Source organism: Fukomys damarensis, unplaced genomic scaffold (assembly GCF_012274545.1).
Source record: "Fukomys damarensis isolate Sample0158 unplaced genomic scaffold, DMR_v1.0_HiC HiC_scaffold_27, whole genome shotgun sequence".
Classification (NCBI taxonomy): Eukaryota; Metazoa; Chordata; class Mammalia; order Rodentia; family Bathyergidae; genus Fukomys; species Fukomys damarensis.
Window position 1 is genome coordinate 38,871,564 of NW_022900939.1, and position 15,497 is coordinate 38,887,060.

General features: G+C 38.5%; 1 protein-coding gene across 6 annotated transcripts in view; it reads right to left on the reverse strand.

The window, feature by feature from the left end:
- Nucleotides 1-15,497, reverse strand: part of Kcnq5 (potassium voltage-gated channel subfamily Q member 5) — a 388,898-nt gene that overhangs the window by 58,669 nt on the left and 314,732 nt on the right. For all 6 annotated transcript variants that reach the window (XM_010617849.3, XM_010617847.3, XM_033756495.1 and 3 more), the window contains 2 exons: nt 15,179-15,289; nt 9,127-9,222 (listed from right to left, as the gene is read on the reverse strand). In XM_010617849.3, the coding sequence (XP_010616151.1) occupies nt 9,127-9,222; nt 15,179-15,289 (207 nt within the window). The remainder of the gene's footprint in view (nt 1-9,126; nt 9,223-15,178; nt 15,290-15,497) is intronic.

Genomic DNA, 15,497 nt, shown 5'->3' on the forward strand with positions numbered 1-15,497 from the left:
AGTCCCCACGAATTTCTAAAGGAAAAAGACTACTTTGCCATTTCTGGCTGGCTGTCACAACTCCGCCACATCAGAATGGATCTTCAGAACAGAGCATGTCAAAAAGCAAAAGTGAAAAAAAAAGTACAACATCATGAAATGTTTGAACTGATTAGGGAAAGAAACTATATTATCTGAAACAAAATTAGTTAAGAAGTAATTAGTTCAATATATATTGATGTCTAAGAGACCAGTTAGATAAATGACTTGGGCATGATCATTCATTCCAGGAATTGTTTTTTGATCACTATTTGGGAAGATAAAAGCAAAGAATTATCAAAAGTCCACTATGCAACTAGTGAACTAACTAATAAACAAGTGGCTTCCAGTGTTTGTTAGTAATTTAGTGAAATCTCTGAAGTTGAACTATGCAATATTCCCAATGCTAAAAAAGGAAGACAGTTGAAACAAGAAGCAGAGCCAAACAAGATAGCATGAAATTTATTTTTAAGGAACATAATTTGAAAGCACTAAAGGATTTAATGCCTCCTAAGAATATATGTGTTAAGTACAGGTATCAACTCCTTACAAGAATATAATTGTTTTGTACTGCAAACACATACTAATGAAAATAAAAACAAAAAAATACAAGCTCTAGTTCATATAATTATATCTCACACATATGATAAGAAGCATTTTCATGTGATCCTTATAATCAGAGTACAGATCAAGACTCATTTTGCAGATGAGAAAACAAAGTGTTCAGGTAAATAAGGAGGTTGATACAGGTTGGTAAAATGGTTGTCTCCAGTCACCAGGCTCTGGGTCCCAGCCTCTCAGGGGGAATTTTGCTGGTTGCAGGATGACTGTGACTGGAGAAGTTTCCATCTGTACTGTCCATTTGAGGGAGTGCCTGAGCTTGTTTTCCCGTATAGATTTCGGTACATTTGTCCTGTTGCACTCAGCCAGCAAACGTCTCTAATGACCAAGTGTTCACTCCAATCTCCACAGAGAAATTTTTTATTATGATTTGTTACTCTGAATATTCCATTTTATGTGGCAAATTCATTTAATAAATGGGCCATATCCTTACTATGTCACCATCGGTCATGATTTTGAAACCCACCAGGAAAAAGTGATCCAATTATAGTCCCTTCCCTGAGAACATCATTGAACAAATGTGAGAGGAATGAAAAATGCAAAAATCAGCATGACTATTTTGGAAAACTGTCTGACAGTATCTATTAAAGGTGAACATTATCTCTATGATATAGCTACCAATTTCTAGGTAAATATTCTACAGATATGCTTATATGTGTTTACCAAAAGATATGCACTATATATCGTTTTTTATTGGTGCGTGTTAGTATTATAGAACAGTGGGATTTATTTTGAAAAGTTGGTACTGTACATGTCGTTAACATATCTTTATCTTTTTCAGTCCTGTTACCCTATTCTTTTTCCCTTTTGCTTCCTTATCCCCTTTCCTGTCTCCAGTCTTCTCTCCTTTATTTTATTATTTTATGTATGTTTTAGGTTTCTCATATAAGAGAAAATATATAATATTTAACTTTCTGAGTCTGGCTAATTTCACTGAAGATGGATGGTTTCTAGTTCCATCATTTTTCCTGTAAATAATATAGTTTCATTCTTTATGATTAATATTCACATATACATATATATCACAAAATATACATATATATATATCAGTTCCTTTATGCATTCATTTGTTGATAGTCATCTAGGCTGTTTCTATAGCTTAGCTGTTGTTAATTGTGCTGTTATAAACACGGGTATACACATATGCAGTCTTTAACTGTTTTGGGAATATGCCCAGGAGTGGGTCAAACCGTGTTTTTTTTTTGTTGTTGTTCTTTGAGGAATCACCACACTGACTTCCACAGTGGTTGTACTAGTAGTTGTACTAGTTTGCATTTCCACTAACAATGTAGGAGAGCTCCTTTCATCCCACTCCCTTGCCAGTATTCATTGTTGTTTTGTACTCTAGGTATAGCCATTCTGACTCGGGTGAGATGGAATCTCAGAGTAGTTGCATTTCCCTGATGGCTAGTACTTCTGAGAAGTGTTTATTCAGTTCATTTGCCCATATTTTTTCTTTGATTTGGGGTGCTCATGTTTTGAGTTCTTCAAATGTTCTAGATATTGATCCTCTATTAGAAGTATAGCTAGCAGAGATTTTCTCCCACTCAGGAGGTGGTCTTCATTCTCTTGTTTTCTTTGCTGGGTGGAAGCTTTTTAATTGGGGGTAGTGCCATTTGCTGAGTCTTGCTATTATGTCCTGTGCTACTGGTGTACTACTTGGGGATTTTGCCTGGACCTATGATTTGAAGTGTTTCCCCTATGTTGTCTTTTAGCACTGTCACTATTTCAGTTTTATATGTAGGTATTTGATACAGTTTGGTTTGCTTTTAGTGTAAGATGAGAGATAGGGATCTAGTTTAAATCTTCTGCATGTGGATAGTCAATTTTTCCAGCACTATTTATTAAAGAGTTGTTTTTTTTTTCAGTATATGTTTTTGGTACCTTTGTCAAAACTCTGATGGCTGTTCGTGCACAGGCTTGTGTCTGTATCTTCCCTTTTATTCCCACCAGTCTACATTTATGTTTCTGCGGCAATAATATGTTGTTTTCTAGTAATCTGGACAGACAAGTCTTGACATCTATCAATAGTAGTGTAAATAGAAAATGTATGGTATGGTAAGATCATGGAATACTCTAATGGTAGTAGTCCACTCTAACCGTGCCTAACCATATGGTTGAGCCTCCTACAAATGATGCTGCATGAGAGAAACAAGACATAAAAAAGTACATTTTCATAAAGCACAAAACCCAGGCAAATCAATCTATCCTGCTACAAAGTAGACATAGTTATCCTTGTAGGATGGTGGTTGAGAAAAGGCACTTAGGCAGTTGCATATTTCTTATCTGAGTGCTGGTTATTCCTAATACTAAGTTCTCAGGAAATACAGTGGTGCCTCAGTTTATGAACTTGATTCTTTCCACAATTCTGGTCACAAATCGAGTTGGATGATTATCAAATTAAATAAAAAATGAAGACACGAGCACATTAGTTTTGGGCTACATAGGGTCAGGGTCTTCTACCTTTACAACCCATTCCATTAAAAAGTCTTCAGGGGCAGTAACACTCGTGAGGCTGCTGTCTTCTACGATAGCAATGCCTTCTTCTGGGTCCCACCTAATGGACTTGCCTGAGGCTGTTTTACAATTAACTTCCTTTAAAATTAAATTAAAATAGTACACTCTTCAATAAGGATTAAAAGTATGGTATTTAATAAATGCACAAGTCAATGAAAAAATTTCATTAGGTTCAATATTGACCTCACAGGGAAGTTTGATTCAGTTCTAGACCAGTTTGGTTTGCAACCAGAATCAGGAGAGAACTGAGTTCATGAACCAAGGGACCTCTTGCATGTTCTTTTCTGTATGCAAAATATTCCACAGTAAAATATTCAGTAAGTGACATGATGAACTAGAACCTGAGGGATTTTCTGTTTTCAAGGAGGTTTTTAAAAAATATTTTCAAGCAGGATTATTTGCTAGAAGACTTGATCATGTGGCTCATGTTGAATTAACTGATAAATCTATGTAAATTTGTGCTCTTAACATTTTATATATAATAATGATCATTATAACATCTTGAGGTTTTTGCAACTGTGCACGCATGGCATTTAGTGATCTAGATTAATCAGTGAAAACACATGAATTTATTATTACAGCTCCTTCTGTAGTAATGAGGTCCAGAGAGCCTCCAGGGTGGTGAAGGCACAGATGGCTGCTTTTATTGAACAGTTTCCACTTGTTCAATAGAATATGATTCATACAGCAGGTCAATGCATTAGCTAATTCCAGTTAAGAATCCAGAGCAACAATATAATAAAAAACAGGACCAAGGTATTACCTGATAATGTTATAAAGAATCGGGGACCCCTTGGAGAAAATTAAAGATTTTCTCTACAATAAGACCTGGACTCTTTGCTCTTTTTCTATAAAAGTGATCTTAACAGCTAAGCTCTTGTTCCTGGTCATTACTCTTCTTCTAAAAATGTCTTGTAAATGAGAGGTGGAGAAAGGATGAGTGGTATCTATCACAGGGCTATTACTAGTTCACTGTCAAAATAGAAGTGGAGAGTGTAACACTACCACTTTTATATCTTAATAACCTTGTCCTGTTCCTGCTCCCTGCTAATTGCTTCTAACAGCTGAAATTCAAGCCCACATTCAGATGAGCTAGTACCTGATGTTCCTATACTTAAGGGCCAAATCACATAGTGGTTGGCAAGAGAAAATTCAGAGAGATTTCCCATGGTTAATTTACATGGCATATCTATTCCAAAGGACAAGTTAACAAGAAACACGAAGGCCAAATTTGCTATTTATCAAGCCATACTGGTGCTGAGTAGCCAAAGAAACTTGAACGTTGCTCTTTACCTCAGGATAATTCAGTTCTAGGGGAGTTCTAGTTTGTATTGTCGGGAGTAGTTTACTTATAGAAATGGTCCCGAAAACTTCAGCTGACCAACCAAAGACATATTAATATGGAACTTATTTTTTTCAAGGTACACAGTTTAGACTACTAGTCCTGCAAAAATTTAGGATGTAAGCTAGCAAGCCCCTTCACATTCACATTAATTTCTACTTTGCAGTGGCAACTTCTTTAGTTCTTCTAGCTGTCATTTCTGTTCTTAAGAATCCTTATTTTTAAGGATAAGGTTCACAATTATATTTCTTGATTTTTCAATTTCAGACATTATCCATTAACTTCCAACTATCAAAGAAAATAGTGTGGCCTACTTACACACTCTTTCCTTATCTCATATTTCCAATGTTTTTATATCACAATTTTAGCCAGTGTTTGCATTATTATGAGCATGTAACTATTGTTCCCAGCTCAGCAGTATAATTTATTATGAGTACTCTTTCCTGTATAATATTTCGGTTTTTCTTGGAGTTATTATTGCCCTATTTTAATTTCTTGAATTGCCTTCTTGTAACAATTATAAACGCATTCTCAGTCTCATCTGCAGAATTCTAAAATTCCTCTTGTCAAAATGTCATGAAACCAATCAATTTCACTTTTTAGTACTCTTGAAGGTGGTTTTTCTGGAGCTCATGGCCTTCTGCTCCATCGGCATCCAGCCTGCTGTGCCTGTGGTCCTGCGACTTGCCTTCCTCATCATCCTGGGATCCCCTTTGCCCTTTCCTGTGTGGTTATTCTCATTCCCCGAATCTCATGCCTCTTAGTGTCTTGGTTTATCGCCTTGTTCTGGAAGAGCAATTCTACCTCGATAGATTTCTGGAGCAAGAGCAAATAGCCTATTTTTGAGATTGTCCATGCGTATGAACATCTCTGTGCTCCCCTTACATTCCATGAATGTCTAGCTACATACAGAATTCTAGATGGGAAGTAATTTTCTTCCAAAATTTTGAATGTGTTCTTTCACTGTTTTCTAATTTTAGAGTTACTAAAGAGTTACGCTATCCTGATTCCTGAATCTATGGATATGTGCACTCAGACAGCATTTAGGATCTCTCTTTGCAGGTGTTCTGATATCTCATTATGATAACTCTGGTGTGAACTTGCTGACTTACAGTGCTGGGCGCTTGGTGGATTCTTTTACTGTGACCAGTCCTGCCTTTCAGTTCCAGAGAATCACACTGCAATTTTCTCTGGAAATCCCCCCTCTTAGTTTCCCTGTAGTCTAAGGAACCTCTACTAGTTGGCTCTTGGAACTCTTGGAAATGTCTTTCAGTTTTCTTTTTTGTCTTATTTTTCACCTCTGTCTTTTTAGTCTTTATTCTGTGGGAGATTTTCACAATTTTATTTTCCCTTTTTATCTGTTTTTATATTTTTTACACCTAGGATTTTTTTCTGTCTTTATGAATGACTCAAACATTAAGACAGACAGATCATCCCTGTATAAGTAACTCAAACCTGTGGGCTGGTAGCTTCATTCTAGGGTAATTAGAAGAATATTAAGAGGAAGCCAAAATGGCAATACACAGGTTTTTTTTCCTTTTGGGTTAGTTATCTTCCTCAAGGAAACATCTTCAAATCTTTTCTCTGAAGGAAATTAACGCCATCTGTCAGCCTTCATTTTACAAATGCTCACCTAATTTTCCTGTCTCTGGTTTTAGTAAAGCACCTTGGGTCCACTCTGAGTTGGTCCAGCCTTTCCAGAAGTAGACCTGTGACATGGACCTTAGGAAGAATCTTTAAGGACTAATCCCAAGGCTATACAATGCGCAGGTATCCAAAATATTACTGAAAGCTGATTTCTTTTCCCAGACGGCTCCACTTGTAATGAAAAGTTAATTTAAATGAATCATGCAAAGATATTGACACAGCTCAAAGTGCTGAAGACTGCCAGGGTTTTGAACTTTTCACTAAAACCCTGAAATGCTAGTTAATTTAGTTCTCTTGCTAACCAAAAAAAACAAAGCAATCTGGGCATCTCACTTGCTCTTGTAAGAAGGTAGTGGTTCTGGCTTAAAACAAATGAGACAGTTTTTGGTCTTGATGCCTTGTATGTTCAGCAAACCAAATCAAATTTATTGGGTAAGAAAATGAATGGATTGGCAAATGAGGCTTGATTTTTCAATATATCGCATCCTTAAAAATAAATTTCTATAATCTATCACCAAGGCCCAAAGCCCTGAATCTTGTCCAAAGATTATACTGAGGGTAAATAATGAGCCAAATAATTGTTACATTATTATTCTTATGTATAATAAATAGATGGCATTAAATGGGGAATGAGTTGCTTTTTAAATTAGTAAATTTTATTTTGATTCATGAAACAATGATCAGATTTTAAAGGTATTCTTGAATGTATCAATCCTTACACTTTGTGTTCTTTTCTGCTAAGAGCAACATAAACTTTGGACTTTTAAGTAAAAGAAAAATTCATGATTTTGCTGTATTTTTGCCTACATTTTTTCAAGCTGGAGTGCTGATCCCAATATATGCTATATAAACAAGTTCCAAAAAATGAAATTTCAAGCCTCTAGGCAAAACCATTCAATTAGCGTCTTCTTTATTTCCTGGGTTACCTGTGAGGAGGCCTTGCCTTATTTTGGTTGTGGACATATAAATTCCTCTGCTTTGATGATTTAATACAGAAATATCAATGCATTTTTAAGTTCTATTGGAAATTGCTTTTGCATAATTTAGTAGTTGATAATGACAGATGAAAAGTTTCTGCTTTCTTTGTCTGTGTCAGTCTTGTGCAGTGTTGTAGCCAATAGTCAGTTATAACCACTGCACATTGGTCGAGGGCCACAAGTTTTAGATTTTAATGAACTTATATTTAAATAGCTACATGTAATTCATGGTGGCCGTCGTGGTCACCATAGCTCCGTAGCATCAGAACTGAAACCTGTATCAGAAACTTCTCCAACGGCTTGCTTTCTGACACAAGCCTTTAGTGCTGATGCTCTAAGAGGTTTCACGCCTATAAGATGTACTACTGGTTGCATATGTAGGCAGGCACTGGTGTCCAGAGAAAGCAAGAAACCCATCAAGATGCTTTGGTTCTCACATGATGAAAAATATTGTTTTAGAGTGAAGGGAAATTAAAGACAACAATAATAAAGAAGAGGTTTTGTTAGGTGTATGGAAGCATGAACCACCAGATAAGAAGCACCAAGGACGAAGGCTCTGAGTCCCGGGCCTCCGGGTGCTCTGTATGTGCCAAAGTGTGTAACTCCTTTTTTCATTCTGGACACTATTGTTTGGCACCAGTTTCTAAATTGCAACTACTTAGGGATTCATTCCTTTGAGCAAATGGAGTTTACTTTCTCTTTTAAAATCGGGAGATTTAAAAAAATAGAGACTCAGTTGTTTGCATTAGAAGTCATACCCATTGTTCCACTTTCTTGTCAATGCGTAGTTGCAGAGTAACTTGATTAGAATTTAGTGTGCTAATTTAGTCCTTAGAGACAAAGAGATCTTCTTGATATATTGGAGCTGCATTCCTGATCTCCCCTAGCTCTATTTCTTTTTTTTTTTTTTTTGAGATAGGGTCTCACTATGTAGTTGAGACTGACCTGGAACTCACTATATAGCTCAGGCTGGTCTCGAACTCACAGTGACCCTCCTGCCTCAGCCTCCCCAAGTGCTGGGATTGCAGGCGTGCACCAACAGGCCCGGCTAGCTCTGTTTCTTTTGGAGGGGCTGAATTCCATAGCCACACATAAAGGCTGATGGGTAGGGATCACTGGTGGGTACTTTCTATTAACCCAGCCCCTCAAACCTGCAATCTTAATGAAAGCAACATGCTTCTTGCTACAACATGAAGGCAAATCTCTTAGGATCTCCATTTGCCATCCCAAATACCTCCAGTTTAGAGGTTCTGGTGAGTCACTTGTCTGGCAGGAAGAGAAAAATTAAACTGTAGAACTATCTTTCTCATAATTAAATGCCAACTCAATATTATGAGTCTAGAAAATAATATATTTTGTGATTCTTTACCTGATTGCACTCCCAAGAGATATGTATAGGAAAAGAGAAGCATTTCTTTTAGTGCTAAAGCAAGTCCTGAGTTCAGGAAACAAAAGGCTAAATCATGTCTGTCTCCAAATAATATGCTTATTGTTTCATAAGCTCAAACATTGCTGTCTTCCATAATCCCACCAGCCTTTAAAATAGGATACTATTTCAAGTTACTGCTGTACACAGCATTAAAAGCAATTCCACAGGTGTTAAACTTTGACATTCTAAACAGATAGGCTGTTTTCCAGAACGGTGGTAAACATTGGCTGGAGAAGGTCATTGTAATGCAGGGAACAATGCCATCTTTGGCTCCATCAATGAATGATCAATTGTGTTCCACCTTGTAATTCATAAGACATACTGGGTCATTCCCGGAGCAACAGAACCGCTAACCTCTACACCTCTTTGCTGCATGGTTAGTTTGAACGACGCAAGGATCTTTTGGTGAAAAAGTGTATTTTTGTGTTTGGGAGAAGGGGAACACTTTCTAGACGGTAGATTGTACAGTTCTGACTGCATTTTTAAAAAAGCAACGAGGTACAGGGGTTGAAAAGCCACTCAGCAAGCACGCACGGTGACAGATGTTGCCGTCTACCAATTGCACTGACATCTACCTGAATGAGGTTGGCAGCTGGGTTTCTTCTCTTCTCGAAGTGTTTCTGGCGGTGTTGTTCCTGTACTTTTAGTGCAAAACCTGAGCCAAGAATGCCCTGGAACAAAATATAAAAACAGTACTTTTAAAAAAAATTCAAGAGCGCTGTCAAATAACATACATGTTTAAAAAACCTCTACAGTGAGTCTGAGATATGACAAATAGAATATAACCTGTCCACAATAGAGAATGCTACTTGTTAAAAGAAACACTCTATTAGAATACCGTTAGCTATTGGCAAGCTGTTGGGCAACACTGCCAAGGGACACAGTAACTTCTGTTCTTTCGCGAGCCAGTTAGGTTATCACCATTTATTGTCTTTGATGGCAGAGGAAGCGGCACTATACTTAAACATAAAAAAACAACAGGAGCTTTCTTTGTGGTATTTCTTTATGCTTAGATTTGCCTGAGTACTCTTTTCCAGTGATGTGACTTAGCAGATGTGAATTCTGGTTTCCCATAGCTGCAGTCTGAGTCTGGCAGAGTGAAAGCCTTACTGCTGTGTACTCGGGACCACTCGGACGTGCATATCCTCCATCCAGGAAGTGCGGAGCGAGTGTTTCAAATCATCCCAGCTGTAGTCCTTCGTGATGCAACAATTCTACATGTACCAAAGTACAACAGTAGAGGAAGGGGACAGTTATTCAGACGAGGTGAGCAGCCAATCGGTTCTGAAGAGAGGAGAGTTTTCATTTTGCCTTTGTGTACGACAAAGACGAGAGCGTGACTCATATGAATCACGTTGCTCTTTTCCTGTGTTAAGCAGGCACTGTCAGCATGCCTCACCCTTTTGGTGGCAGCTCACCTATTTGGATTTTGGGCTTAGTAAGGTAGTACGCCCTCCCGTGTTTACATGAGGTTTTGGCTCGTCTGCCGTCCTCCTGCTTATCATCTGGATCTGCCAAAAGTCGGCTTCTTTGATGTTCCTTTCCCTTTTCGGTTTGCTTTGGTCTAACATTTGTGAAATCAAGATGCTTTTTGTCTCAGCCTCTGGTTGACTTTCAGAGCTTGCTATATTCTGTCTCTGGGCTTTGTCTATACTCTCGACTTTATTAGTATGGGACTTGAAGCTCCTCTGCTTTCAAGTTTGTGGATTTTACTTGCTAGCTATAAATTATTAGCTTTTCATTAAACTTCAAGGAGTCTAACCCTTAGGTTAGAGGTGGACATCTTACAAGCAAGAAGTCATATCTGCCATAGGTAAGGGCTGCTTTCTTTCTTTTTCTTTAAGCAGTTCAAAGACGATACAGGCTGCCTGTGTAGGTGGTGGATTTTTCAGCTCTTGGAGGTGTAAAGTCTCAGCTGGTGGTGATAGCTTGGCTGACATATTTCGGGGCTGTAGATAGCCTTTAACCTCTTCCTATTTTGAGATCCCACAATTATGACCACATCTGTGACAATAACCAGACAATAACTAATGCAATCATGTTCTGAATATACAAATACTATTTGCTATTAATGAACAACAATGCATGGCACTATTAATTAGGACAAATGACTGTACCTTGAAATTAGCAATGACCTCATAGGCTCTGGATTCCATCTCTCTTTTTTTTTTTAGCCTCATGCTGGCTTAAGATCTCCATCTCATACAAGTTGTGATTACACAAACTAAGCTTTATGAAAACCTGGTTTCTGTGATCTGGTTTGTACATTTAAACAATATTTGCCTCTTATAAGTTGGAGGTTATAAAAACAGCTCTCCATTTCCAAGTTCAGATCAACACTAGTCATTTGTAAGTCCTAATTTTTTATTTGTTCTAAAGTTATTTGGGAAGGACTGATTTATTTTCCTTTTAATATCATTTTCCATGAAGTCTAAACACATTAAAAATATAAAAGCATTAGAATGTATAGACTTATTTGTAATATATATTAGATGTGTATATATATGTGTATATATATTAAATGTACATATTGTGTACATATTTGTAGCTAGCTTGCTCTTCTAGAGAACAATTCAGATTTTGTAGAAATTGAATTAGCAAGAAGAGCTATCATTTTTAAGCACCTATGTGGACACGAGGGTCAGAGTTAAATCCCCTTGGGAAATGAAAACAGGTCCTGTAGCACAGATTTCACATTTACCAACAATCTTAAATGTGCTGAAAATCACTTGGTATTGCTGAGAAACATGTATTAGTAGACAACAACCATTTGTTCCATATCTCTTGTGCCAGACTGTACATTACAGCCGTTATTAAACCAGGTCTGCTCATTGTCACATTATGGCTCTTTTCCAGCTTTCTTCCGCCTCTGCCTCTCTCGCCACATGCAACTCAGTGCACCTAAATAGAAGTCTTTTAACATTAAGTCTGTCGAGACACACACACACACACACACACACACACACACACAGCATTTAATCTTCAGACATATGTGCCAGGCCTTCAAAATGGACAGTAACAGATGAAAACTCCTAGAAACGGTGGAAGTGATATTTTTGTCTTCATTCATTTTGAAAGAAAATAAGACTTAAATATTTAGGCTTTAAGTTTTAATATTAGCCTGAGAAGAGATTCATAAACACCAAGTTCAAAAAAATGTTTTGGTAAACATTTAAAATATTTATCCCTTATCTTCCAGCTCAAATGAGCATAATTTGTAGCTCACGCATGGTAAACAAGCCATGCTGAAAGATTTTTCAACCCTTGTTAAAATTTTATTACACATTATCATATTTGTTAATATTGCTAACGATTTAGGTATTGACCATAGGTAGTTATTGAATGTTAATATCAAGTCAAACAACTAGCCCTTCCTTTGACCTTAGTAGCTGGTTATCTCAGTATCTGTGAAACTCAGTTTCTTCTTCACCAGTGAAAAGATGCCTGTCACAGATTATCTAGCAGGAGGGAGAGAACCCCTGAGAGAGGAGAACAACCTGCTCATCAGGGGGATGTGGAAGAGCTGGGGTTCCCTCTGGGGCCCCAAGGGGAGTGACCGCCAGGGGAGCTCAGTAAGGCCTTGTGACACCCAAGAACCACTTCCCTCGAAGGTAAGATGGCCACACTTCCTCTTCCAGTTTCCCAGGGAGAAGCAGCTCACATCCATTTCAGACTTTCCCAGCAAGACGCCAGCACGTTCTCCTAAGTTTCAGTCAGACAGCATTGTTGGCTGGCAGTTGCGCAGGATAAAGTGGTAACTCAGCAGGACCCATGAGGTGGCAGTGCAGAGAGCCGAAGTGGAGGCTGCTTTTGTTGACAAGACGCTATTTTACGACACTGTGTTAGGCACTCACATTTTCCAGATTTCCCACGTCTGTTAATTCAACTTGCATTCAAACACTGTAACCACTTTCTTGGAAACACTCCCAGGAGTAACTAGTCTCTGACCTGTAGGCTGACCTCATGACACAGTTTAACCTCCCCGTAATTGTCTGGAGTTTCATGGTGGGGCCTAGACATTTCAATGTGCTGGATGCAGCTGGCTTCCAGAGGTGGGAGAACTGAGCACTAATTAGTCCCAGACAGGTCTTCTCAGACTGTGAATGCCTCTATTTCCTTGGTTCTTACAGATTTTCTTTTCTCTCCCTTGCTGTTAGTCTTTTACCATTTCTTCTTGTTTTTTTTTGTTCTACCAGCCTCTCTCTACATTTGCTGTTTTATAATCTACAAAGAATTATGAAACTATATAGTAAGTTTATCAGAGTTTTCTTGGATAATGAAGACTCAATTGTAAATTAGGTCTCAAATGGCACTCTTATGGGACCACATATTGTCTCATTAAAACTCAGCTACATCTGTGATCTCAGGCTAAATAGAAACCCCAAAGCAGCAGGTATTTGTGCCATTATTTTAGAAAAAAAGAAATCAAGGCTGCATTTTACTGTTTCTGAAGGTGTTTCTCATGGAGAATCTGATTACTGAACGAGTCTTCTCTGTTTGCTCTGTCTGGATTGTTAAAATTGCCAGATGAGTTGATTTCGGATAAATGAGGCCCCCCCCATTTTCTTTTATTTCATCATTTTGTACATGGAAACATGTAGTTTTATACTTATGCAGGTAAAGAGAAGTGACATTGAGCTTTCTTCAAAACAAGCACATAATATTATAAACATCTTCACAAAATTTCTCTGGGCTCTTTAATTCTTCCTATCTTATAATGATGAAGAAACATACTTAAGTCACTGTTTTGAGCTGCATTATGCCTTGCCACACCAATTCTTATGTGGGCGTTGGAATCCTTTCACGTCAGAATGTGAAGTTATTTGAAGTCAGGGCCCTTACTGTGGAAATCAAGTTAAAATGATGTCATCAGGATGGGCCCTAATCCAATATGGCACACGAAGAAAGACGAGGAAGTCAGGGCAGGGATGAACTGAAGACACAGGAAGAAGACAACCATGGACAAAGCCAAGGAGAAAGACTGAGACAGATCCTCCTCCCACGGCTCTCAGAAGGATCCACCCTGCCAGCCCCTAGGTTTTAGCCTCCCAGGACTGTAAGAGAACACATTTCTGTTGTTTCACACAGCCGGTCTGTGGCTTCCTGTTGCAGGAGCGCTAGCAAACTAGTCCGGTCACACAGCGCTGACGCACGGTTTCATACTGAGTGCCAAGCAAGGCCTGAGTACCAAGGCCTGAGCACAGGCATGGTCTTTTCAGTGTCTTTCCGAAGACTTTGGCCCAGGGTAGAGCCAGCTAGTCAGAATGGAGTTGACCCTGGCTGTCAGAAGGACATTCATTTCCAGGAGGAGCAGCAGGGAGCCGCAGTTCCCAGGTGACCTCCCGCTCCTTGGCGTTTTGCGTCTCCGCTGGGAGGAGGCAAAGCCTCAACGCGTGACTTCAGCGAGACCTTGTCTGTTTTCCTGAGCACAGGAGCCCTAGGCCACGGTCTCAACCTCCTTTCTGGTGACCTCCCCGCTGCCAGGTGGAGTAGCCAACGATGAGAGTTGGGTGGGGTGAAGGGCACTATTTTGACCAACTGCCCGTAAACAAACAAGAAGATGCAATGACCGGAAAGGGAAGCTTCGTCCGTTAAGAAGAAAATAATCAGAAGCGAGCGGGAAGATGAATGTGTTCTTCATTCTGCTAAAACGCAGAAACTGCTATTTAAAAACAATCAATGACAACTGGATAAAGAAGTTGTGGTTTTTCTATAAAATGGAATATTACTCAGCCATAAAGAGTGAGAGAATAGATTCATTCATAGGAAAATGGATACATATTGAAGATATACTCCTAAGTGAAATAAATAAGTCACACATGTGTGAATACCAAATAGTTTCCCTGGTGTGAATATTCTGCAACAATGCATAAGATTCTAATAAGATTACTGACATTTAGAAATTTGAAGAAAGGAGCTAAAGGTGTAGGGAAGGTGTGATGCGTAGGGGAAGAACAAAAAGGGAAAAGAAAAAAATGTGAGAGAATGAAAAGATGAAAATAAAGTGTTTGTAGATGGGGAGGGGAGGAGGGGGTGAAGGGAGGGCAGAGGAAAGGGGAAAAAATGAGAATCAAGACTTGCCATGTAGAGGTACATTATCCCAACAATGAATGTAACTGTACTGTATCCCTAAAATGTACCAATAAACTCAATAAAATTAAAAAAAAACCAATCAATGACAGAGACACAAAGAATAAATCATGGGACACATTTAAAGCCATTTAAGGTCATATACTTTTTCACCCAAATGGATCTGAAGAAGAAAACACTCCACATACACTTATCTGTCTCTTCAGAAGCACGTATTATAATCCAGACGGGAGTGATCAGTTTAAGATGAAGATATCTTTAAATCTTTACAAATATTTTAAGTGTATTAGTGGCATACTGGCTGAGAGGCCATTTGGATGATTATCTGGCCACGAACCCCTAGCTGGTATTAAAGTCTCAAGTGCCTTTGAGGGAAGGACCTTATTTTATGAAGTATCCACCTGTCAACATTATATTAGAAAAACACTGTTCATCAGTAACACAGATAGGTTTCCAGGCACACCAGTTTGTGATAGCTCCCTCCCATAAACCTCTACAACCCAATTTAAACTGCTTCATTGTTTTAAAGAGACTTACAGCAGGGAGTGCAAAGAAAGAAATGCCCAGGAGTGCAAAGCCTGCAGACAGCAACCTTCCCAGCCAAGTCAGGGGAGTTTTGTCTCCATAGCCAATAGTCGTCAATGTGATCTAAAAACAAAATAAACAAAACATTCAGCTCAAGTACTTGAGAGGAGGGAAGTTAGGACCCATGAACAGGAGGCAAAGCAGCATTTCCACTAAATCATTATTCCACGTGTCTTGTTGGCATATTTTATTGCTGTGCTTTAATTTTCCGTGACGCATAAGAGGACTTCTCTTTGTTTAAGGAAAGGAATGACCTACATACTTGTTCTAC